Raw genomic sequence first — 24248 nt, 5'->3', positions numbered from 1 at the left:
TACCCTACAAGACTCCCAAAAGTTGCTTGCATCCTTCTCCTGTTTCTCAGGTAATATTATATCCTTCTGAGGTCTTTGATGTGGTTGAAGACTAGATAGATATGATATGATATGATCCTCAGTTATGATAAAAGATAAGTTAGATATAAAACCTTAAACTCATAAATATAAGATAGTTAGGATATCTTCTTTAATATTATAACTGTAATTCTTGCTTGATAATTGTTTTGTTATCTGTAATTTTACTATGTGAAAGTTAACCTTCCTTTTTTAACAAAAAAGAAAAGGGGAAGTGCTGTGGATATCACTCTGTATAAATAAAATACTGATTGGCTAGTAGCCAGGCAGGAAGTATAGGCAGGACAAGCAGAGAAGAGAATTGTGGGAGGTAGAAGGCTGGGGAGGACAGACACTGCCAGACACTGCCATGAGAAGCAACATGTAAAGACACTGGTAAGCCACAAGCCATATGGCAAAATATAGACTAACAGAAACGGGTTAATTTAAGATAGACGAAGTAGATAACAAGAAGCCTGCCATGGCCATACAGTTTGTAAGCAGTATAAGTTTCTGTGTGTTTACTTGGTTGGGTCTGAGAGACTGTGGGACTGGCGGGTAAGAGAGATTTGTCCTGACTGAGCCAGGCAGGAAAACTCTAACTACAGCACCATTTCAAGATTTCACTACCTTCTGATAGCATCAGTCTGGGGGACCAAGTGTTTTACACATTGACTTTTGAAATGCACTTGGGATGCTAATGATGGGCTTTCAATCAGCTGGACTTACCCCATGTGCATCAATGCCAGCTCCACACCAGTCTACAAAGATGCAGGCAAAGCCTTGCTCTATTCAAGAGGCAGACACGGACATCTTACCACACTTGCTTTCCTCCTGCATTCATCCATATTGAACTCCAGATGCAGGCTCAGTCCACCTTGACTTTAAAACGTGGTACTTGTACTTGATCCTCTCTCTGTTTTCTGCCTTGGCTTGAGCTGGTGAGATTTGGTTTTCTGGCATGGCCTTGCTGGACTCATAAATGAATGTAATTTCATTTGGATTCTACATCTTAGTGGAAGTGAGACTCTCTGTTTACTCTCTCTGAGTTTGCTTCTTAGAGAAATCATGTCCTGCTGATTGGGCCACAGGGATTGCTGCACTGTGTGTGCAGACTGTTGAGTAGAGTGGCAGGTACAAATTAGGGTTCATATGCTTCCCCCTGTGAAGTGGCTTTCTTACATCTCAACCCAAAGGACACAGTGTTGGAGAGAAGGGCTGTGTGGAGTTTGTTTCAGGAGGTGGACAATTTCTCATGGGGTGGTGACAGCAGGGACAGAGAAGTGCTGTGGCACTTACAAGAACGACATTGGTTTGGAAAGCATGGGCATTTCATGTCTTCTTACTGTTGTTCTAGTGCCCCTTAAAAGTTCTCTTTAGCTAACATTCCGGTGGCCTTGAGGAGATCTGCTCCGCATCTGTTATTTACAGAAACCCTGTTGCTGTGAAACACATCACCTTGTGAGCTGTTGTTAAACAAGAGGAGCATCTCAATGCAAATTGGACATCTCAAATGTAAAAATGCAAAAACCGAGTTGCTCTAACATCTGACACTTTTTGACCACTGATCTTATTCCATAAGTAACACAATGGCACATAAAAGCTTGTTTCACATACAAAATTAATGGACATCTGTATAAAATTACCCTTAGGCTCTTTGTAGAAGGCATACATATGATACAAATGACTTTTGAGTTTAGACTTAGATCTTTGCCCAAGACATCTCATGTGAAAATATTACAAAACAAAACAAATCTGAACTCTGAAACACATCTGGTTCCAAGCGTTTTGGCTGAGGGGACTCAAGCTGAATACTGTAGAACTTGCTTTGGTTCTTAGCAGTGCCAATAATTAACAAAAGGTGAATCTACCTTCTGTGAACACAGGGAGGGCAGTGAGCCATCAGACACTGTGTGCTCTGCTGCTTGTGTCTCAGGGTTCCTCCATCAGTTTGGCCATACTATGATTTCACAGAGTGGGTTGCTCCATTCCCCTAGTTAGTTTCTCAGATTTTTTTCCTTTTTCCTTGTTGCCATGGTAGTTTGAATGAGAAATAATCACCCATAAGTGAACCCTTAGTCACCAGTTGGTGGCACTCTTTGTGGGGAGCCTTGATGGAGGGAGTACTATGTCACTGGGGTAGGCTTTGAGAGGTTAGAACCTTGCTCCACACTTCCAGTTTGCTCTGTGTACTTCCTGTCTAGCAAAATGTGACCATCCAGCTTCCTGATTCAGCCAACTGCTGCCATGCCTTCCTTGCCGTTATAGACCCCTCTCTGCAACGATATGCTAAAATGACTTCTTTTTTCCATATCTTGCTTTTGGTCATGATGTTTTATCACTCTAACAGAAAAATAACTAATGCAATACCCATTCAAAAGTTAGTTTTCACATGTTTTTTATTTACTTTTTTCATTTTTATTATTATTATTATTATTATTATTATTATTATTATTATTATTGTATGTGTGTGCATGCATGTGTGTGAGTTTGTGTGTGTGTTGTGGAGGTCAGAGGACAACTCTGTGGGGTCAGCTCTCTCCTTCCAACCTTATATGGATTCCAGGGATGGAGCATACGTCCTCAGGCTTGTTTTACAAGTGTCTTTACCCACTGAACCCTCTTCTTTGAACAGTTTTCATTTCCATCCAAATGGTGAAATTGTGTGCATTGGGTAACATTCATTTATTGTTGTAGCTTTTTTTTTTTTGTTTCTTTAACTAGTATTACTATTGTTTTTAATGCTCCGGTTACAAGTTACATGGCTGCAAGTATCTGATTCTAGTCCTGTTTTTCCAGTTTTTTCCTTTCCATGGGTGTGTGCTGGGGATCAAACTCAGGGTGCCGAGCACGCAGGCGACACGGAGCTCCATCTCCAGCCCTTACTGTTTGTATTTTAAAAGGGGAGATGCTATACTATGGTTCCAGCTCACAGAACAGATGGCCTTGATGTCTTCTGATGGGATAACATTGAGCAGCGTGAAGCACATGTTCTGGAGATCCACAAATTCAGGAAGGACTGGTTCAAACTGGTGACTGGTAAACAAACTGTGTTCATAGTTCCAGCGTCTTTTGCCTCTGGTGACAGACAGGCACTCCATCCATTTTCTACGTCAATGATCAAGGCCTGGTCCCTTCTCTTTCCTGCCTTCTCCGTCTTCTTTCTAGTTTCATGGTCTTCCTTTAATTGAGGTGATGAAGATGCTGTATTTCTTCCGGAGCCCTTCTATAACACTATTCTTTTCAGACTGCCTTGTGCCAGGAGGGGATTTCTTAGCCAAGCCATAGGGAGATAAGCAAAGCCTGGGTGATTTCCATTTGCTAGTCATATAGAGTCTGGATGTCATTTCATAAGGCATTTTGCAAAGTGTTGGAATTCTGCCTTCTTGTAACTGAGAAGAGTTTTCTTTTCCATCACCTTGACATTCATTTTTATATTAACGCAGCCTTGCCTTCAATTACAGGCCCTCTTTTGATTGTCAGTTGCTTGCAACTGTGACTCTTTCAGGATTTGAACTGCCTTGCTCTATTGAAGGATGTGTCACCACCCCTGGGTTCCGTTGTCCTGGTCCTTTCCAAGGCAGATCTTCAACTTCATTTCTATCACTCACAGTGATGCGTTGCCCACCCAGGAACAGGGCCTGCTCCAACTGTCCATAGTATAGTTAATTTTTAAGCACACTACGGAGACAAAGGCTTTCTGCTGAAATGATATGGGCAGCACATGTAAGTTCCTAAACTGCTCTGTAAATTTGAAGTGCTGAGCTCAGAGAAAGTTGGTATAAATGAGAAGGATGGTGTAGAGGCTATTCTTGGTTGTCAACTGACTACCACTGAAGTTAACTGAAACTCAAAACTGGAGGGCAGACCTGTGAGAGACTTTTGCTTAATTTGAAGTAGGAAGATCTACTTCTAATCCAGATATATGAGGTAGGAAGACACACCTTTAATCCAGATCTTTTGAGCTGGGAAAACCCATTTTTAATCTGGGCCACCTCTTCCGCTGGAAGCCTGTATAAAAACAAGGAAGAAGGATGCTTTTGCTTTTTGCCTGCTTGCTCTCAACTTGCTACAAGTCCATTCCTTCACTTAAGCTTTTCTTGAGAATGACCCCCATAGTCTCATAGATTTGAATACATGGTCACCAGGGAGTGGCACTATTTGAAAAGGTTGGGAGGTGTGGCCTTGTTGGAGGAAGTATGTTACTAGATGTAGGCTTTGAGGTTTCAAAAAAGCCCATTCCAAATCCAGAGTCTTTCTCTTCCTGCTGCCTGAGATCTGGATATAGCTACTTCTCCAGCATCATGTCTGCCTGCATGCCACCATGCTCCCTACCATGATGATAATGGACGATACTTCTGAAACTATAAGTAATGAAATGCTTTCTTTTATAAGAGTTGCCTTGTTCTCTGTGTCTCTTCACAGCAATAGAACAGCAGCCAAGACAAATGGGGACATGGGTGTTTGTCCAGACACACTTTGAATTCAGTTCAGTGGAAAGTTTCCTTACATTTAAAGTCTGTTTGTCTCTCATGGTTTTTGTTTACTTCCTGGGTTTAGTCCTGAATCTTTTTTTGAAGAGAGAACTTGTTTATTTTTCTTGCTTGAAGTACCAGATAGGCATTTCACAAGGCATTTCATGGGAGCTTTGTTATGTATGTGAATTGTTACAAGACTGTGAACTAGAGTGATGAACATGAGCCAACTCGGGATGATTCCGGGTTTCCAGAAACACTTCTCTCCCATACCAGCTTGTTCATTGCTCTCCTAGTCACACCCCTGAGGCCAGACAGCCCTTGGTTCATATCAACACTGGGCTGGAATTACCATTACTTCCTCTGCTTACTAAAAAAGAAATGCATTATACATGGATGAGCACTATGAAATGCATGCACAAGAACAGTTGAACACCGAATTATCCCCGAGCAATAAGAAATCACCTTTAATGAGAGCATTCCACATTTGCAATTGTTTCAGTGTTGAGAGGTGGGAAGGCAGGGCAGTTTGGGTTGTACATTGTGAATGACTAAAACGAACTCTTCCAGGCTTTGAACTAAGCTTGGTCTTGACCTTTGGTCCACAGCAGCAGTTCTGTGACAAAGTGGTAAAATACTCTGTGCCCATTCAGGATTGCTCTGGCATGGTACAATCCTCAGTGATGTGCTATTTTTGGGCTTCTGACTTACTAGGTCTCCTCTTATTTGGAGAACTGATCATAAAACGTGAGTCTTTCTCGTGGTCTGGTTGCTTTTCATCACATCTAAGATCCTCAGTGGAGAAGCCTGGGGCATGCAGAAGTTTGGATGGCTCTAGATGCCATTTAGGGAACCGTTCTTTGTGCCTTTTCAGTGAGTCAGGTCAGAATTGTCTGTCAATACTCTCCGCTCACTGCACATAACGAGACCCCAGCAAAGCACTTGTCACTGACAGATGCTGAATTCTGACAGTTTAGATTTCAGGACAGCACGCAAAGTAGTGTTTTATATAGCACTGCGGTTTTTCTTCGATCCCTTCCCTGTCTTCCTCTCCCTTTGAGGCAGGAACCCAGATGCAGAGCCAGCAATATCCCTTGCCTCTTCTTTCTTTCTCAGCTGTCCCGGCCCTCTCTATGTAATCCAGCCTGGTTTAGAACTTGAGGTGATGCTCCTGGCTCTACTCCCCATGTGCTGAGATTACGTACTTGAGATAACACTACTGGTGCACTATGGCATGTGCGAGAATTTTAATGTAATTAGTCCCCACAAGCTCCCTCCCTCCCTCCCTCCCTCTCCGTCCTTCCCTTCCTCCCTTCCTTCCTTCCTTTTTCTTTTCCTGTGTATATGTGTATTCAGTGCTACAGTAACTGTGGGAGGGAGGAGACTAACTAAGGGAAGCCAGTTTTCTCCTACCTTGTGGCTTCTGAGGATTGAACTTGGTGGAGCTCAGGGTGTCAGGCTTGGCAGCAAGCACCTTTATCCACAGAACCATCTCCCTGGTCCAAATCTGGCTTATTTTATTTAAAATAACAGTTTCCATTTTCACCTATTTTCTTGCAAATGTCATGATTTCATTTTTTTTCTTTATGGTTTCAGAAAATTCCATTGCATTCATCTATTGATAAACACCTAAGCTGGTTCCATTTCCAGGATGTTGTGAATGGTACCGCATGAACATGGAAAGTGGCATATCTCTATGGTATATTGATTTAGAGTCTTTTAGGTATATACCTAGGATTGGTAAGCTGCATCATATGATAGTTCTAGTTTTACTATTTTTTTTTGAGAAATTTTCATATGGATCTCCATGAGGTACACACATTTACATTCTCACCAGCAGTTAATAAAGATTCCTCTTTCCCTGGACCCTCATTGGCATTTGTTGTAATTTTGCTTCCTTAGTGATAGCTAATCTCACTGGAAGACTAAATGGAGTTAAAAGAAGCTGTGAGCTGTCATGTGGGTGCTGGGAATCGAACCCAGGGCCTCTTAAGAACTGCCACTACTTATAATGACTGAACCCTTAGTCTCATTTTTAAATAATTCCATTTTGTTTGTAATGTTTTAGTGGATCTCATTGCACAGATACTTACATTTTAGTGCCTGCAGTAGACATTATGCTATGTACACATAACTGCAATGGGCTGGTGTCCACTGATGTGGCAGTAGATAAGGGACTGACAGGCAGTGAATGAGTACAGCCTTTGGGAGAGAATAGAAGAATAGTTTTTGTAAGCATGGCCAGAGGACATTAGTCTGGGCATTAACTAGAGGATTGACTGTAGCCCAAAGATGGAGCTTTTAAAGAGGCAAATATACTAAAATAATGCCCCTCCTGGGGCTGTAATCCACTAAGCCTAGTGTTTTTATGTGAAAGAGAGATTAGGACACAGATACACAAATGGGGGAAGACATAGGAACAAGAGGGCCATCTGCACACATGGAAGGAGCTCTGGGAAGACACCACTTTGCCAGCACTTGGATCTTGTATTCACAGCCTTCAACCCTGAGCAGAAACAAGCTTTTGCGGCTCATACCGCTCACTATCAGTTTGTTGCTATGGCAGCTCTTGCAAATTCGTAGACATAGGTAAGAAATGCTGTGAGCTGAGTGGGTCTGTCCTTTGCTTTAAGCAGCACTGAAATCTGCTTGGATCATGTGCATACTGCCCACTGAAAGTACCATGCATCTGAAAGTATTCCAAAGACTGAATAGTATTTAGGCAGTCTTCACTGTGGCCATCTTGTTGATAAGATTAAATTTCTTCAGAGTGTTTAGCTATGGAAACAAAACATATATAGTAAAGTCTAGCCTTGAACTTATGGCAGAAACAAGTTTACAACTAATGAAATTGTTGTTTCAACAAGAAGTAACCCAGCACTTCAGCATGAATATTCTCTATAACATTGCAAGGCACATTTAATGTCTTTGATCACTGTGCACCGTTTATTATTTGTAAGTGAACTCAACCAAAACTTGTCATTGTAAATGCTACTGAACACATTATAATTGCAAATTATAATTTTAGTGTTTTTCTTCAGAGGGAAAACAAACAAAGAAAAAACCTTACAATGTAAAATTACTATGTTAAAGCAAAATTCAGTATAAAAAAATAAAGGTTGGAAAGTTGCAGGGCCAGAGAAAATGTAACCCCTGGAAAAAACGTCTTCCTGTGGAAGAGCCTACTTTAGTGTTGTCTAAATAGATTCTGGTGTCACATGACTATGCCATGGCATCCCACTGGAAACACTTAGCTGAATGATGTAATGGTTTTATTTAAGATGCCAGTATTTACAGTGATGTAGAGCTTACATCATTTCTAATTTTTAAAACTAAGGGTGAAAAACTGGCATGGTAATTAGAAAATATGACAAAGTCCACAATTCCATGACTTCTTTATATTGTAAAATAAGTGAAATGGTCCAAAGAACACTGATAATGAACTATGGGATGGCTGGTTCATAAAATACACTTATCGTCAACTTTCTATGACAACAACTGATTACTGAGGTGTAGTTCCCAGGGGATGAAGTGAGATTCTTTTTGCTCTGACTTCATCAATTTATGGACTTGTCAATTGTTACCTAACATGCATAAGTATACACTGATTTCTTATTATGCTTTTAACTTGCATTTCTCTAGTTATTAGTTAAATTAAGTATCTTTTTCTGCATTTACCAGCCACATGAGTTCCTATTCAAGCTCTTTTCCAATTATTTTCTCTTTGGTCGTTTGAGGTTTTTTTTTTTTTAATTGCTTTTCAAGAACTTTCAAAAAAACTCTTTTGAATCTGCACCAATGACTGGGTGTGAGCAAGGGTCCAGGACTCTTCATGATACTATTATACTCCTCCTTCTTAGCATGTCACATGCATCCTTTCTTTCTTATCTGCTGACAACCTGTACTGGACTTCAATATTATTGTCATTATTTGTTCCAATCCATGTAATTGAGAAATGCATATAATAATGGCTTTCACCGGGGTTGGGGATTTAGCTCAGTGGTAGAGTGCTTGCCTAGCAAGCTCAAGGACCGGGGTTCGGTCCTCAGCTCCAGGAAAAAAAAATAGCTTACACACACACACACACAGACACACACAGACACACACACAGACACACACACACACACACACACACAATGTAACTACAGGGTTTTTTTTTAATTTATTTAGGAGATTAAACCAGTGAGAGGGGTAGTATATGTGTGTGTGTGTGTGTGTGTGTGTGTGTGTGTGTGTGTGTGAACATGGCATGGCACTTGTACAGAGTTCAGAGGACAACTTGCAGGCATTGGATTATCCCTTCCACCATCTGGGTCTAAGGGATCAGATTTAGGCAGTCAGGCTTGTGGCAAGCAGTTTTATCCACTGTTCCATCCCAAACACTGACAATTGTTTCCTCATTTTTCCTACTTAACCAGAAACCACACTAAACATTTGCTTTTGGAGTCTAGCTCCATGTAAATGAGCAGTGGGGTATTTGTTTGGCACGCTTGACGCTGTGGTTTCAGTCCCAAACATAAACAAAGAATACAGCTTTCTAGTCTATTTTCAAAACAAATGTTCCTGATTCTGTCTATCTGGTGTTCAGTGTGTCTAATATTGTTATCTTTCAGATGTTTGAGGTTAGATTACAAGAGAATTCTGAGATAATGAATGTTAATGTGCAGAGACACAAAAGGGATGTGAAAAATTTAAATTTTAATTGAAAGAGAATTCTGAAGAATTGTCATTTAATATAATTAGTAAAAATGCATATGTACACTGATTTTATATATGTGTGAGTGTGTGTGTGTGTGTGTGTGTGTGTGTGTGTGTGTGTGTGTGTTTGGCTATTCAGAAAGCTATAGAAAATGTTTTGGGATTTGTTTTGAAGAAGGCAGCTGCCAGTGGCTCTCAAATCCTACTGAAAATAATGTGAGAAAATTGGAAGTTTATGAATCAAATCATCTTTATCTATATGTAAATACGTGAAGTAAGTGTAATTGGAATAATATAATTGAGGGTGCAAAACAGTTTCGTCAAAAGGGAGTAATTCGTTATCTTCCTCCAAATACTGTCAAATCTATGTTAGGGTCATCATGACACAATTGCAGAAGAAACAAAGAGGGCAAGAGAATTAAAAACATAAAATGTTTTATTGTAAAAAATAGACAGACTTGAACCTTTTTTAACAGGAACATCATTGTGGGCGCCTCCTTAAGCCACCGTCACTTTGTCATTGAAACAGGCAAGAGAGCCAGTAACACCTGTTGTGGGAAAAGGATCTATGTCCATGCCTGAGTAGCCTCGGCATCCTTCCAGGTGGTGTCTCAAAAGAGCTGTGGAAACGCAGTGACCTTCAGACCCCTGAACATCAGCAAGACTACAAAACAACAGGGATGTGCCTATTGTCCCAGACTGGCTTTATGGTGCCTTCCCAAGCATCCCAAGTACACAATTTGTTAGAACACCTGCTCATTGGAACAGTGATGTCTTAGGTCAGCTGCAGGATCAGTAACTGCATCAGGCTTGTTTGTGTAAGGCCAGGATGAAGATATCTGTCTCAGCCATGCTGGCACCTGAGGCATATGAACTTGTACTAAAGGCTTGGGCAGAACTGATTACACTCTTTTCCATGACCCAAGGATGAAAAGGCCTTGCTGAACAGAGCAGAGTTATGTGGAGGGTGAATTACCTCATGGCCGTAAAAACAGAAACTCATTTAGTATCTCAGAATAAGACAAAAACCAACAGAACAAAGCATTTATTGTTTCCTAGGAGTTGGTGTGTAGGGTGGGCAGAGGCTGGATGTGTGTACTGGTTGTCTTAAGTTATTATACGATTTTCACATTTAGTCTGTAGTAGCAACAACATCTCAACGTCAAACCAGGTTCTGCAAATATAAACACACTGACAGTAAAAAATAAGTGTGAAGTTAAGGAAAGGTGGTCCTGTTCTCAGAAAAGGCCAGAGGTGAGCTACCATTGACGTGGTGAGATGCCTCCCTGGCCACTAAGCATTGTAATGGCATAAAGTAGTAATGTCGTCAAGTGGACCCGAACAGCACAGGGTCTGAGTTACCCCTCTCCATCTTCATAGATGGGCAGTCTCCATTTGCTCAGTCCAATCAACCACATGCCAGAAAGGCCAGGGTGCCATCTCTCTTTCTCTAATTAAAGAAGATATGAAAAAATGACAACAGCCAACAGTTGAGAACTAGGAAAACTGAGTTGATGTGTTACTACAGACATTGAAAGTAATCCTGTAATCATTAGAATCCAATGAAAGCTGTTTGTCTCTTGGGCACAGGTGTGGGGAGAACACCAAGCAGAGAGGTCATGCTCTTGCTACTGTGATATTTATTTGCTCTTACATAAGGTGATGTTTTAATTAAACTCATCAATTTAACTGTACTCTCTTGTGTAAGAACTCTTCAAATCTGAATAGGAAGCTGGTGGTATGGACCTCTGTATATTTTGATAGGCTGGACATCATCTGGTAAGATCCTGTCATTGAGAAGATCACTCTGAGAGCAGAGAGAGAGAGAGAGAGAGAGAGAGAGAGAGAGAGAGAGAGAGAGAAAGCCTTTGAAGTAGGTTGCTATGGGTGAGAAATCCTGAAGGAAGATGGCCTAAATCCCGGAGTTCTTAGTGAGGGCAGGCAGGCAAACTACAAATGACTGACTGAATTGCTTCAGAGGTTTATTATCCACTCATCAGGGAACTTTGTTTTTCCTCCTTAGCACTCTTCAATGACTGTCGTTCCAATCAGAGAGTACAGTTTTTTCTTAACAAGTCGAAATCCTGGGCTGAGGATCAGAGTTCGCCTAAGGCCCGACGAGAAGCGACCTCTGTTAAAGAAGAAGTCCCTGAGGCCCGTCCACGAGCAGTTCTCCTGCTTAAACACAAGTGTCAGCTCAAAAGTCGGCACCACACTAGCATCACACACAATCCTATCCAGCTTTTTACATACGTTTTCAATTTCCAAGTTCACGTGCAGAACACAACCCCGAAGGCCGCAGGGCTCTGTGGAGGAGAGCCGCAGGACATCTTGAGCAATTCTCTGGGTCAGTTTCTCAGGGACCAAGACCTTGGAGCAACCGAGTTTGGTTTGCTTTGATTTGGATAGACAGTTTTCCAACATCTTAACCAAATTCTGGCACGTTGTCTCTTCAAATACCACCTCGTTGAGGTTGGGCTCAGGGACAACATAATCCCAGTAGTCGAAATCTGGAAGAAATGAACATGTTAGAAGGGGAGAAATAGTGTCTTCCTGGCATTAACAAAGCTTGGCCACTTCCAGCTTCTCTATCTAACTGCTTTGGGTACAGCTGCGAGAGTTAGCTTACCTCACTTTGCTCTTAACCAACAGGCAGTAGGACAAGCAAGCCATTTAATCTCTCAAGACTGAAAGCTTATCTGTGCACTCAAGACTGTGATGAACACGCTGAAAGGTTAAAATAACTTAAAAATTTCTGTGTCTACTCATAGTCTTAAGGATCGTGAAGCAAAAATCTTCGTGGTTGTCCAAGATTACGAGTTATTTCCTTTCTCGCTTGCCCTCTCTGTAGGGTTTTCCAAGTTTATTTTAGTGTTCTTGCAGAGAACACACAGAACATCTGGAATTTAATCCTTACTGCTGCTTCACAAAGTGACTGTCAGTGTGTATGTACTAAGACACAGAATGATTGCAAATGTTTGTGAATAAGTCCATCTCAGGACCAAAGACCCACCAACTTTTTCTTTTTCTTTAAAAGTCTTTGCTAGAATGGCCTGAAGGTCCAATTTTAGCTTTGAGCTGTTTGATTAAAGATTGCTTACAGAAGAGAGGACCTTTGAGGTTCATGATGTTATTTATAACTGGGCTGGGTAGGTTTTTCTTAGCTGAGCAAAACAAAACAAACCCAGGAAAACAAAGTTAGGTTTGCTCAGAGAAAAAAAAAGATAGCTCTGCATTTGGTCACCTACCTTCCAAATTAATCCTACTACTTGGCAGGGTGCCACACCACACAGTGGCCTCAAACCTCTACCTGCTTTCTGCTTCATGTGTTCACTTAGGTCACTTTTTTTTTTTTAACTAATATCTTCCAAATCATATCTGTATTTTACCTATGTTATAGCTACATTGCAGACAGACAATTTTAGAGTTTTGTACTATAGCACTACCTTAATTTTATCTTACAAATGAGGAAGATATAAAGAGCTTAAGCAGTTTAATCTACACTCACACCACAATTCTTTGATAGCAGAGTAGCGTGTTAAATTAGAAACTGCTATTCAAAGTTGCAAATGATTATTCCTGTGGGACTAGGGCTATTAAACTGTCCTTCTGACACAGTTTGGAAGAGTGGGTTTATTTCATTGTAGAATCTTAGCTATGAAAAGGAGCACCTTAATAGGGAAGGATCTAGCTCCAAAATATTGAGCTGTGGGAAAGCAAACTGAATTCAGAAGAGCACGTATTGCGTTATTATCTAACACTCTCAGAGCAAAACTAACATAGTAACAAAACGTAAAAGATGGCTCTCTGGGGACGGGGAAAAGAGGGCATAGATGGCAGAGAAGAGTTTGGGAGGAAAATGTGGTGGTGCTGGTTACACAAATAACCATGTCTTAAAACACACCCAGCTGGGCACTTAATGTCCCAACCATCCTGTTAGCAGACTAGAACAACATAGTATTCGTATTATGTTTGTTTCTGGTAGGCAGATGATGCTAAGGAAGTTTAGAAAGACCCCTCAGATGGATTTCATATATTATTCTCTATCTAGGAGGGAATGAGGTCTAGCGCGCGCTCAGGCAGGGACGCTTACACTATCTAGAGAGGGGCCGCGACCTTCGGATAGGAGAGAGGTGGACAGCGGGGCGACTCACCACTTAGCAGACTCCCAGGGTGATAGCCACCGTCCAGCAACTCTGAAATGCTGGCCGGGTTCTTACTGCTCAAACTGCCCGTTGCAACCATGGTCAACGGCTCTGTTTCCCTCGCGGAGCAGAACCGTTTTCCCCTTAGGCGCTGCGGAGAAAAAAAAAGGGAGAGAAGTTTGCAAAAGCACGCAAGAAGTGCAAAGACTCCTCAGAGTCCCAGCATCCCCAGAGAGAACTAGCCCGGGCACTGCTCTTCCAGAAGGAGGGACCAGCCTTGGTAACTCAAGTTGACAAAGCCCTAGGAGCAGAGACGCCAACTACAGCCAACAAGCTGAAAGTAGCTGGAAAGTTAGCACAACAGGGAAGCGACCCTGCCCACTCACTCCCGCCTCCTCCTGCAGCTCACCTGCAGGGATTTCACCAGATGCTGAGGGGTAAAATGAGGCAGGCGCCTTCGGTAGCCCGAACCTTGAACAGTGGGCCCCCTCCAGCACGGTCCCGCTGCGAGCCGAAGGCTGCGGGCCACCGCGCCCACCAGCACAGGCTGCACCCCGCCGCTCCGCCTCCGGAACAGAGAGTGCTTTATAGGTCCAGCCTCCCTGCCTGGCCGGCACGCCCACCTGCGCCACCCGCCCCGCCCGTGCCCTGGCCCGCCCCTGCCGGGTCAGGTCGCTTGCATTTCGGTTCCAGTGAAGTCAGGGGCCCAAGCAAGCTTCTGGGAGTAGAGGATCAGCCACCAGTTGGGCGGATACCTGCTGTTTCCTGGGTAGGCCACTGGTCACCGTGACTGTAATTCACCTAAGGACCACCTCCCTTCGGCCAGGAACCTGGATTCGTTGATGTGAGCTCCTGCACACAGCTTGCGTGCTTGCTTCCACGCTCAGACTGCCCAGGTCTTGGCTAAGGAGCTGTTCAGGCAGGAGGAAGCTCCAAGTCCTGTTAGCCATGACCTGAGTCTTTGCTGTGTCATCCTGAATAAGAACTTGGCTTAGTTGAGTCGGTATTCTGTGAGCATCCTTTATGCTCGTGTTCTAACATCTAACCCATCAGCTCCAGTCCGCACCCAGACTCCGCAGGTGGTCGGATGTGGCAAGGGCTTCTCTGGCTTCAGCTGTACTCGGGAATCAATGGGACATCTTTGAGGATGCTACATCTGTGACTAAAATGTTCTCTCCGCGGCCAGGCCGAACCTGGCACGGTTTTAAGACCTGGCCTCTGAAAGCAGGGATCTTGAATTGAAAGGGGGCCAGTGCCAAGAAACTAAACAAAACCGCTAATGGGATGTCCGTTACCTGCTCCACCCACAGGAGAGTTAGGAGCGATTGCCTTCCCCAGAAGCTGAAGTTCCTGGTGTGGGCCTGTTTTGGGAGAAGTTTAGGCTTTGGTCTTCAAAAGGCTTCTTAGGCATGAAAATAAAGTTATCCTGCTGGGATAATGCCCGTGACTGTCCCAGGGAGTCCCATAAAAGCATGACGCCAAACATTTTTCCTAACTCAGTGAGCCACCCTATTCCCGCTGCCCTGCTGCCCTGTTTGCTAGGCATGCGTATTCCCAGCTGGGTTGCCAGGGATCAGAAGATGAAGAAAGTGCTGAGATACCTGGGGCTGGGGTGCGTTTTGTTCGCGGAGAGGTTCCAGCACCAGTCCCTGCACATTGGGGACTTCGTGTGCAAGGACTTGCTGGTTAGGGCCTTGAAAAGCAGGATCAGCTGTCCAGGCTAAAGACTCTTCATAAGCAAAACAACAACAGAAGCGGTACAGAGGGCGTGATAAACAGATCGGTGGGAGGACGCTTGCAGGCAGAGCAACAGAAACGAAAGGCGGCCTGAAGGTCCATTTTTAACTCCCCTCAGGCAGCTGCCACCACCTCAAGGTCAGGCAGTCCGAGGGAAGAGATGCTGATAGGCTGGGGCAAGCAGAGTGCCACTTCTATTTTAATAACAAAAGTGGAAAACAAGACCATTTAAGCCAGTTAGAAAGGGTTCTGGGGTTAGAGCTGGAAGGTCAGAAGATGACCCTCCCCCCATCCCCCAGGTGCCCGGCCAGTCGCAAAGCCCCTTGTCCTTATCTCTCAGCCTAGTTAGGAACAGCTGCTTCTTGCCTGCCTCAGGGGAAGTGGTTGGTGTTCTAATAGTAAGAGACCAGAATGGGCACGGGTAAAACAGAGAAAATGCGCATTTACACTCCTTCGGGGGTTTAGACACAGTTCTAAATACTTCCGCTGGGCCAAAATGATGGAAACTTCCAGGATGTAGTATTTACTCTTGGCTCACCTAGCTACAATTTTACATCACCCTTTGGGATTTTACTGGGGAAAATAATCCACTCATACGCAAAAGATTTCAAATAACCACATTCTTTTTGACGGAATGAGTGGTACTCTGAGGACTTAGAGGGCAGAAGCAATCAGCGGTGTAGAGCGTACAGCTGAAGTAATTGACAGAGGCTGTCTTCCTTAAGTTCACCTAGAACGATGGAAGACCGGTTTCTATCACCTCCTTTCATCTTTGCAACCAGATAGACAACTTAAGAAAATGAAGCATTTTAAGGATTTCAACAGAATCGAGGGAAACCAAACCCACAGTGTTTTTGTCAGAAATGATACACTCAAGTTTTTGAAAATGTTGTGGATGTAGTTCACGAATAGCAGAAAACTCATCATTCTGACATATTCCAGATATTTATCAAAATGCATTATGTTGTATTACATATCTAATTCTGTAAATATTTGTGGTGGCATTTGAAATAAGAACTGTATGTGAATAGAACTAATTGTTTCAATAATTGGCTTGCCTGTCACACCTCAATATATGATAACAAACTATCAAAATCATAAGTAAGGCCTTTCATCTTAAGCAAGTTTACAGTTTTATTCCTATGATTTACTCATTTGACATTCAAAAAGAAAAATAGCAATATTAAATGGCAACCATAACTGATATGGATTCAAACATTAAAGTTCCGGGCTCCCTTGTGTAAATACAGCATTCATAATATTAGTACTTACATAAAATATACTTACACAAAGATACTTTAGTATGTGATTGAGGAAATGCTGGCATCTGGTGTCTCATGACTTGGAACGCTTATTACATTTCACCAGCCAAATTTCTCATTTTATTCAGTGTAAGCCATTGCTCCTGAACCATTGTTAAGACATCCAGTGTGTTGTGCCATTCACCTCATGAGCTGTAACACCCAAGGAAAGTACCCGGGTCCCTAACCTGTACAGTGGATTTCTGAGCAAGCTCATGGGGCCACTTGTCAGGCTGGAAGGACAAACTCCTTTTACTGATGCTAGTATTACAACTTCTTTGCAAACGTTGTGAGAGTTTTCAATGTACATGTCTCCGATTTCCTGTGATTACACTAAATTGGTAAATGAAATGCTGAGGAGTCCTAGTGTTTTAGCTGCTGAGACCAAATCCCTGACTAGAGACAACCTAGGGGAGGAGGGGCCTATTTTGGCTCACAGTCTGAAGGAAGACAGCCCATGATGGGAGGGAAGGCATTGGGGGCAGGAAGAGAACTCAGAAAGTGGTTAGCAGACAGGAAGTGGGGCTGGGCTATCAAACAACATGGCCCGCCCCCAGTGACCCACTTCCTGCTGTGAGGTGCATCCTCCCAAAGGTTCCACAGTCTTCCAAATCAGCACTATTCTGTGGTTCAGTTCAAGTGTTGCTCGGATTGAAGAAAATTTATGATCTTCACTGTTTGCAAGGTGTCTGGAAAGTATTTGCCATTGAATAAGAAATTTAAAAAAATAGAATATATTCATCACGGTGTGGGAAACCAGGTAAGGAGACCTAATGTTATATGAGAAAATAATATGAATATATAAAGTCCTGGGCTGGTGAGATGACTCAGGGAATAAAGACCCTTGCTGGCAAGTGAGAAGACCTGAGTTCAATCCCCAGGACCTACCTGGTAGAAAGAGATAACCTACTCACACCAGCTGTCGTCTGATGCGCATGTGTGCACCACAGCATACATGAGCACACACACACACACACACACACACACACACACACACAGTAAATTAATATGATTAAAAAATTAAAACTTCCCACTGTGATACACTGTTACATGTATTGACTTTTATAATTGAAGAAACAGTTTTGTAGAAGAAAATGAAATGTATAGACAACTACAGTTATTGGCTGTAGAACCCCGTAATTTTTTGTTTTTTCCTCTGATGATATCATTCATTTTTCACCTGTCTTCGAAAAGCTTCAACCAGTAAGGTTTCCATGAAATGATTAAGCAAGTAGCACAAGTTATTGTATATTGTGATATAGAATTTGCATTAGGTAAGTTAGCATTAAGTCTTACCTGATATAAAATAAAATGAGTCCCAATATAAAATGATATATAGTACCTGCTATTAAAAGCCATGTCTTACAGTAGCAGAAGGCATTGCAACTCTAAATTTAATCAGAAAAACTGTTACCATAGTGACTTGTTGCTCAAAATAGTTGTATGGTTTTATTCTGGTCATAAACAATGACACATATTATCTCTAAATAAAAAAATGTGATGTGTTTAAATGCAATACAAGGTCTGTATTCCCTTATTATGATATGGAAAGGTTTACAATTTAGGTGACTACTATCAGACGGTGTCAACCAAGAACATGGAGTAGGTCACTGACATTTTTCTAGTGTTATATCTTAAAACTTTTCAAAGTCTCCAGCTTGAGAATACCACCATGATATACCACTTTTCCTGGAATTCTTGATAAGGCCTACAGAATCTACATGCTCACATAGGTATCTACCCTTCAACACTACCCCTCCATGGACCTACCAAGTGTCCTAACCTAGTGAGTAAATCTTAGATATCTGCCATCCATATTGTATCCCACTAAAACTACACTCTGTTTCATGACAAAGATCTATGACATTGCTACACAAGAGGATCAAAACTAAGACCCGAACCAAAATGTCAAGTATATACAAAATTCTGTCGGGTGGTTCAAGAGCCATTCTGTAGACGTAAAGCACAGTGAATTAAGCCGTGCTTACACACAGCTGTGTGATTCCATGATGTTCATCTCAGGGTGTAGGACTTAGGTGCATGGACTGTGGAGTCCACCTGCCTAGGTTTGTATCCCAGCAAAGGTATTTGATAGCCTGGTAAATTTGAATAAGAAACTGGACATTTCTGTGTTTTACTTTTTAAGACAGGAGTTAAAATACACCTTCCCCAATAAGATTATTGTGAGGATTCAGTGAATGATAACATAATGCACTCTATAAAATCAAGCCATGATTATAGTGACAAAATTTACTATACTTTTGAAAAAAACTCCAGTGTTTTGGTGACATTCTTACAACAACATTGCAAGGAGCTGTTTATATGAACTCAAGTGTACTTATAAAATTTTTATCATGTGTACATAACAATTCATCTGATGATCAACATTTGAGAATAACTGAGTATTAAATATGATAGGCACTGAAAACACAATAGGATGCCAGATAAATATTATGGTTAGAAAAGTAGATGATAATTAATATAAGATGATAACTGTGCTGATTCACTCTGTTGTTTCTATGACAAAATACCTAAGATCAAGTAATTTATAAGATCAGAGATTTGTTTCCTATAGTTCTGAATTCTGAGAAATCTATATCAGTGGGGGCAGAGTGTGGTAAGGCCCTCCACTGTAATTTTCTGTGCAGAAGGCAGGAAAACAAGACAGCATGTATGAGAGAGGATGAAAAGGCAAGAGAGAGAAGAAAGGAGGAGGAGGAGGAAATGGAAGAGGGAGAGGAATTGATTCTTCAATCAGGAGCTTAGTCCCATGATAGCTAATCCATTCCTGCAATAACTCGTAAGAATGGAGTCCACATAACCTAACCACTCCTCAAAGGCCTCTCACTCAATGCTTTTGCATTGTGGATCAATTTCCAAACTGATGAGTTCTGGAGACATATTCAAACCTCAGCACGGTGAAGAGCTTAGGTGAAATAGGGCACCACAGGAGCACTGGGATGTGCACTCAAATGGATTTTTGAAGGAAATTTTGTAGCCTTCCTACTCGCTGTGTGTTTTATGGACATCACTTAGGAATTTGCAAGTAATACACAGTCTCAGGCCTCACCTACATCCACTGAAACAAACGTCTGCTTTTAAACAAGATCCCAAATGATAGCCGAAGTTTAGGAAGTAGATGGTTTTAGTTGAAAAGAATAAGAAAACCATTAAAGATATTTAGAACTCATAAGACAATTTCCAGGCCAATTAATAAAAAACATTATAAAGCATTTATTATGTGAAAATGCAGCCTGGAGGTAAGGTTTTCAACTCCCGGCCAGTCATGTTTGCTGAGTCTCTGTAATCTCAAGTCAGACATAATGCCTCTAATGAATCTAATCCATCTTGTGTGGTTCCTAGCAGTTGTGCCTGGCCCACAAAACTACATGCAGCTCTGTGAAGCAGTCTGCTTGTCACAAAAGACTTTATTATATAAAAATTAAGTCCTATTTTTAATAAACCTGAGGCACTATAACACTCTGAATTATGTCCCAACTCAATGAAGCAGAAAGCCACAAGGAAACTCACAACGGGGCTCACACTGGGAAATGTATTTAAAGAAATGGGTCTGTGGCAAGCTGTATTGGAAGCAGCCAATTAGGAGGAGGCAAATTAATACAGAATGATATATACGTCTTATTTCTTCTGAATTTACTAGAGCGGGTAAATGCCATTACACATGCAGTTATTTCTTCTACTGTAATTATATTATGAAATATCTTCCAAAATGTTTGGGATTTGAAAAATGCTTGTGATTAGGACTGTTTTATGGGTGGTATACACTGTGGTAGGGGAGATAAATCACACAGGCTGAAGCTGCCTGTTAGATGTTAATGGGGCTCCAAGCATGCTGAAGGACATTTGGTTATGTAACATTATTGATATCTCATTTCTGAGTTGACCAATAATTGGTACTGAGCAAATTAATTTATGGGGTTTCTTAAGTGCTAGGCAGTTGGCTCAGGTGTCTGTATGCTAAAAGCTTATGAAGCAGAGTTCATTTGACTGTGTGTGAGCAGCACACCCTGAGGATTTGTCTTTAGACTAACTCAATCAGGCCTTCAGAGTCCAGCTCTTCGGTAAGTAGGCATTGTAACATTAACTTAGATCTGGAGTTTCTTCATTTGTCATGTGAAAGATGAAGGGGCACAATAGGTATTGAGTTTGTGATAATGAAGCTGGTACAGGTCAACTCAGCCAGAGGTGCTTATTCTAAGTATACCCAGCAATGTGAGTTAGCTTATGTGAATGCATACAGTCCTACTGAAGTAGAGGAAGACCTTAGGAATGAGACAGATTACTCATTTGTGGAAAAGACTCTTGTCATTTCTGAGGGTTACTTGGAACGGCAGAAATACCCAGATGTGATGTCATGCTGAGGACAAGGATGATGATCAGCTCAGCTGCAGCCTTGGGTGGCCCATGACTGGAGCATGGTCTCCATCGCTACCCCACCCTCTCCCCTCAGTGTTACCAGGACTTGAAGTCCTGGATGTGCACTGGCTTCATCTGGTGGGGAAGAGGCTATTAACAGGGAAGAAGGTGTACCATTTAATTTACATAGTCCACAGCTCAATAAAAACCAAGGATCACCAAATAAATAGCAAATAAGAAAGCAGCAACATTGGTTTATAACTAAGATTGAGAGTATTTATATCTATTCACCAACGTAACACTTATGAAAAAGATATATAAAATATCTTGCTTCAAATCAATTCATATGTTTTAAAGCTGCTTTCTTGGAAGTACTACTTAAAAAAATCTAGAGCCAATTTAAAAGTTGCTTACATATTATACTTTTTTATTTTGTCTTGTTGAAAAATTGGCTGTCTACAAAGAAATGATATATGAAATATTTCTCTAAAAGTGTTTTTAATGTGTATTTCAATGGTCACTGAAAAATCTATAAATCAGGAGCACTTTTGTATTTTCTAAATCAGGGAACTGTTATAGATAAAACTAAAAAGACACAAACACTGCATATACTTATGAACATGGAACCTAAAAACTGTAACAGCAAAATGCTTTTAAGTTTTATACACACACACACACACACACACACACACACACACACACACACACACACACGTGCCACCACTGCCTGGTGATTTTTATACTTTTATGATGCAAGTTGCTCAGGGGAGTATGAGTGAAGGAGTCTAGAAAGCTCAGACTGTAATAAAAAGATTAGTATTCATTCATGAATGGCCAATTTTCAAGATGCAAGGTAAAAATAAGTTCAACTGTCACAAGACTAAAAACCACATTCTTCCTTCTGTCTCTGTCCTGTGCCGCCCGCCATTAGGGAATCACATTTGCTGGTTTTCCTGAATCTTCCTAACATGTAGAAATATAGGCACATATTAACACATATGTATTGCCATTTCCATTCTTTTTTAGGGCATACATATGTGTACATGTTTATGTATAAAGTTCATATATATGCTGGTGTATATATATATATATGTATGTGTGTGTGTGTGTGTGTGTGTGTGTGTGTGTGTACAATTGCACACTGGTGAAACTTCTAGTTCTGTCAGGCCTGTCTGATTCAACAGCCACTGGACACACTGTGACAATGGGGACTCTACCATGCAACTGATTCAGCGAGAAAGACATGGAAAGCACACATCAGCTTTCGAAGATTTAGTAGAATACAAAGATTGCAAAATATCATATTAATAGTTTTGGTCACATTGAAATGGTAAAATATTGGATCTATTGTGTTAAATAAAATATATTTCTAAAACTGATCTCACCTGTATCTTCATGTGCCTACTACAAGCATGGCTACTGAAACATGTAAAATTTCACAGATGCTTGACTGTTTGGCTCACATGTAGAAATACAGGACTATAGCACTCTAAATCTTCTTACCTTGAGATAAGAAGGAGAATTATAGCTCCTTTGTACGTATATGAGGATCGGAAAATTCTTTTTTTCCCTTTGAGACAAAGCCTTACTGTGCAACTCAGCCTTACTTGGAACTTATTGTTGTCCAGGATGGATTCAGACTCAAGACCCCCTGCTCTTCCTCCTAGGTTCCAGGAATACACTACCACACCAGCTGGAAAATTCCTTTGAAAAGAAATTTGGGTGCCAGAGAGATGGCTCAGTGTTAGGGACATTTGCCACTGTTCCAGAGGACCTGAGTTCAATTTTGAGGATTCCCAGTGGGTAAGTCACAACCACCTATAACCCCAGATTAAGGGGTTCTGACACCCTATTCTGGCCTCAGGTACGCACACACATGTGAGATATGTATATGTCTTTCTGTGTGTATCTATCTATCTATCTATCTATCTATCTATCTATCTATCTACCTATCTACCTATCATTGTCTGTCTGTCTGTCTATGTCTGTGTGTGGAAACTTACAAGTGAAAACTGGCTCACTAGATTGCAGAGGCTGAGAGGTCCCACAAAATTCCATCTGGGACTTGGAGACCCAGCAACTCTGGTAGTGTAATTCATTGTGAACCCACAGCTCCAGGAATCAGAAGGATTGATGCTGTAAGTCCCAGATTGGGGTAAAGGCCTGAGAATCTGGAGTGGTGATGGCGAACGCATATAGCTGTCCCAGCTCCCTGAGTTAGAGATTCACCTATCCTTCTTCCATCTTTTTATTCATTTGGGGGCCTAAAAATTATGAATTATGACCACTGCTCACATTAAGGAAGCTAGATCTTTTTCACCCTAACAATTCAAATGATGACAGCCTCTGGAAACAGATCCCCAAGTCATGTTTTACTAGCTATCTGAGAAGCCCTTAGCTCATTCTAGTTGATATACTGTTGACAATATAATGACTCAATGCAACTCTACTGGACAAACTATACCACAGAAAACAGCAGCATACATCTTCAATGGTCCATTGTGACCTCCTTGGAAACCCCAGAGAGTTGTGCCAATGTATGACTATTAAGAAAGTCTTGTACAGCTCCATTGAGAGTCAGGAAGGAAGACACACAATTCTATTCTATCACTTGCTGAGAAGCTGTTAGCACTTGGTAGTTGCTGGGAGAGGGAAAGTCAGTATTCTTTCATGATGTGATCTCTGGAGGTCAGCCACACACTCAGGAAGGCCCCAATCCCAGCACCAACTGGGCAAGACAAACTGGAACATAAGAAGTCATCTCAAAGTTGGGTGGGAAGGGAAGGAGCCGGGGGGGGGGCAAATATGTTCAAAATACATTCTATAAAATTCTCAGAGAATTAATAAAATATTTTTTAAAAGAGAGATTCTTGCATTGAATTGGTTTATACTTTCAAGTATTCTGATAACAAATTGAACTTTATAGCTAAATATTTTCTGAGTAGAGTTAGAAACCTTAATTAATTAGCATTCTGGCTGACTATGTCTCAAGCACATTTGTCTGCTCCAAAACAGATTTCAACCTGTAAGTAAAGCAGAATTAGGCCTATATTTGTCCAATATTTGTCCACAAACTGGTTTGTATTGGTAATTCTATTCAAGTTATTGGGAATACAATTTATATAGATGAGACAGAGCTGAGAGGAGCATGCAGCTCCTGACAGTGCAGCCAGTTGAGGCCCTGTGGAACGGCCTAAACCCAAAATCTGCTTTTGATCTAGCAGTGACATTTCTGAGATTGAATGACCTGGTACAGTTTGGAATTACTTGATTTTACTTTCTCTGGCAAAGAATAGTTTAGATGATATGTTGTAATCAGTAGCCCTCCTATATACAATAGACAAACAGGCTGAGAAGGAAATCAGAGATACATCACCCTTTACAATAGCCACAAATGATATAAAATACCTTGGGATTACTCTAACTAAGCATGTGGAGGACCTATATGACAAGGACTT

General features: G+C 41.5%; 1 protein-coding gene across 2 annotated transcripts; it reads right to left on the bottom strand.

Annotated features, from left to right (window-relative positions):
• Positions 1–9648: 9648 nt before the first annotated feature.
• Ddit4l (DNA damage inducible transcript 4 like) lies at positions 9649–14255 on the bottom strand. 2 transcript variants are annotated; one of them, XM_036190511.1, is made up of 3 exons: positions 14131–14255; positions 13385–13526; positions 9649–11740 (listed from the first exon to the last, which is right to left on the bottom strand). In XM_036190511.1, exons 2-3 carry the CDS (start codon positions 13473–13475, stop codon positions 11250–11252), a joined length of 582 nt encoding a protein of 193 aa, XP_036046404.1. In that variant the 5' UTR covers positions 13476–13526; positions 14131–14255; the 3' UTR covers positions 9649–11249. The 2 variants fall into 2 exon arrangements, with proteins under 2 accessions (XP_036046404.1, XP_036046403.1); XM_036190510.1 differs by lacking the exon at positions 14131–14255 and adding an exon at positions 13785–13959.
• Positions 14256–24248: the final 9993 nt, after the last annotated feature.

This window comes from Onychomys torridus, chromosome 6 (assembly GCF_903995425.1).
Source record: "Onychomys torridus chromosome 6, mOncTor1.1, whole genome shotgun sequence".
NCBI lineage: Eukaryota > Metazoa > Chordata > Mammalia > Rodentia > Cricetidae > Onychomys > Onychomys torridus.
Note: the sequence above shows the minus strand (reverse complement) of the source record. Positions and strands in the feature narration are given on the sequence as shown.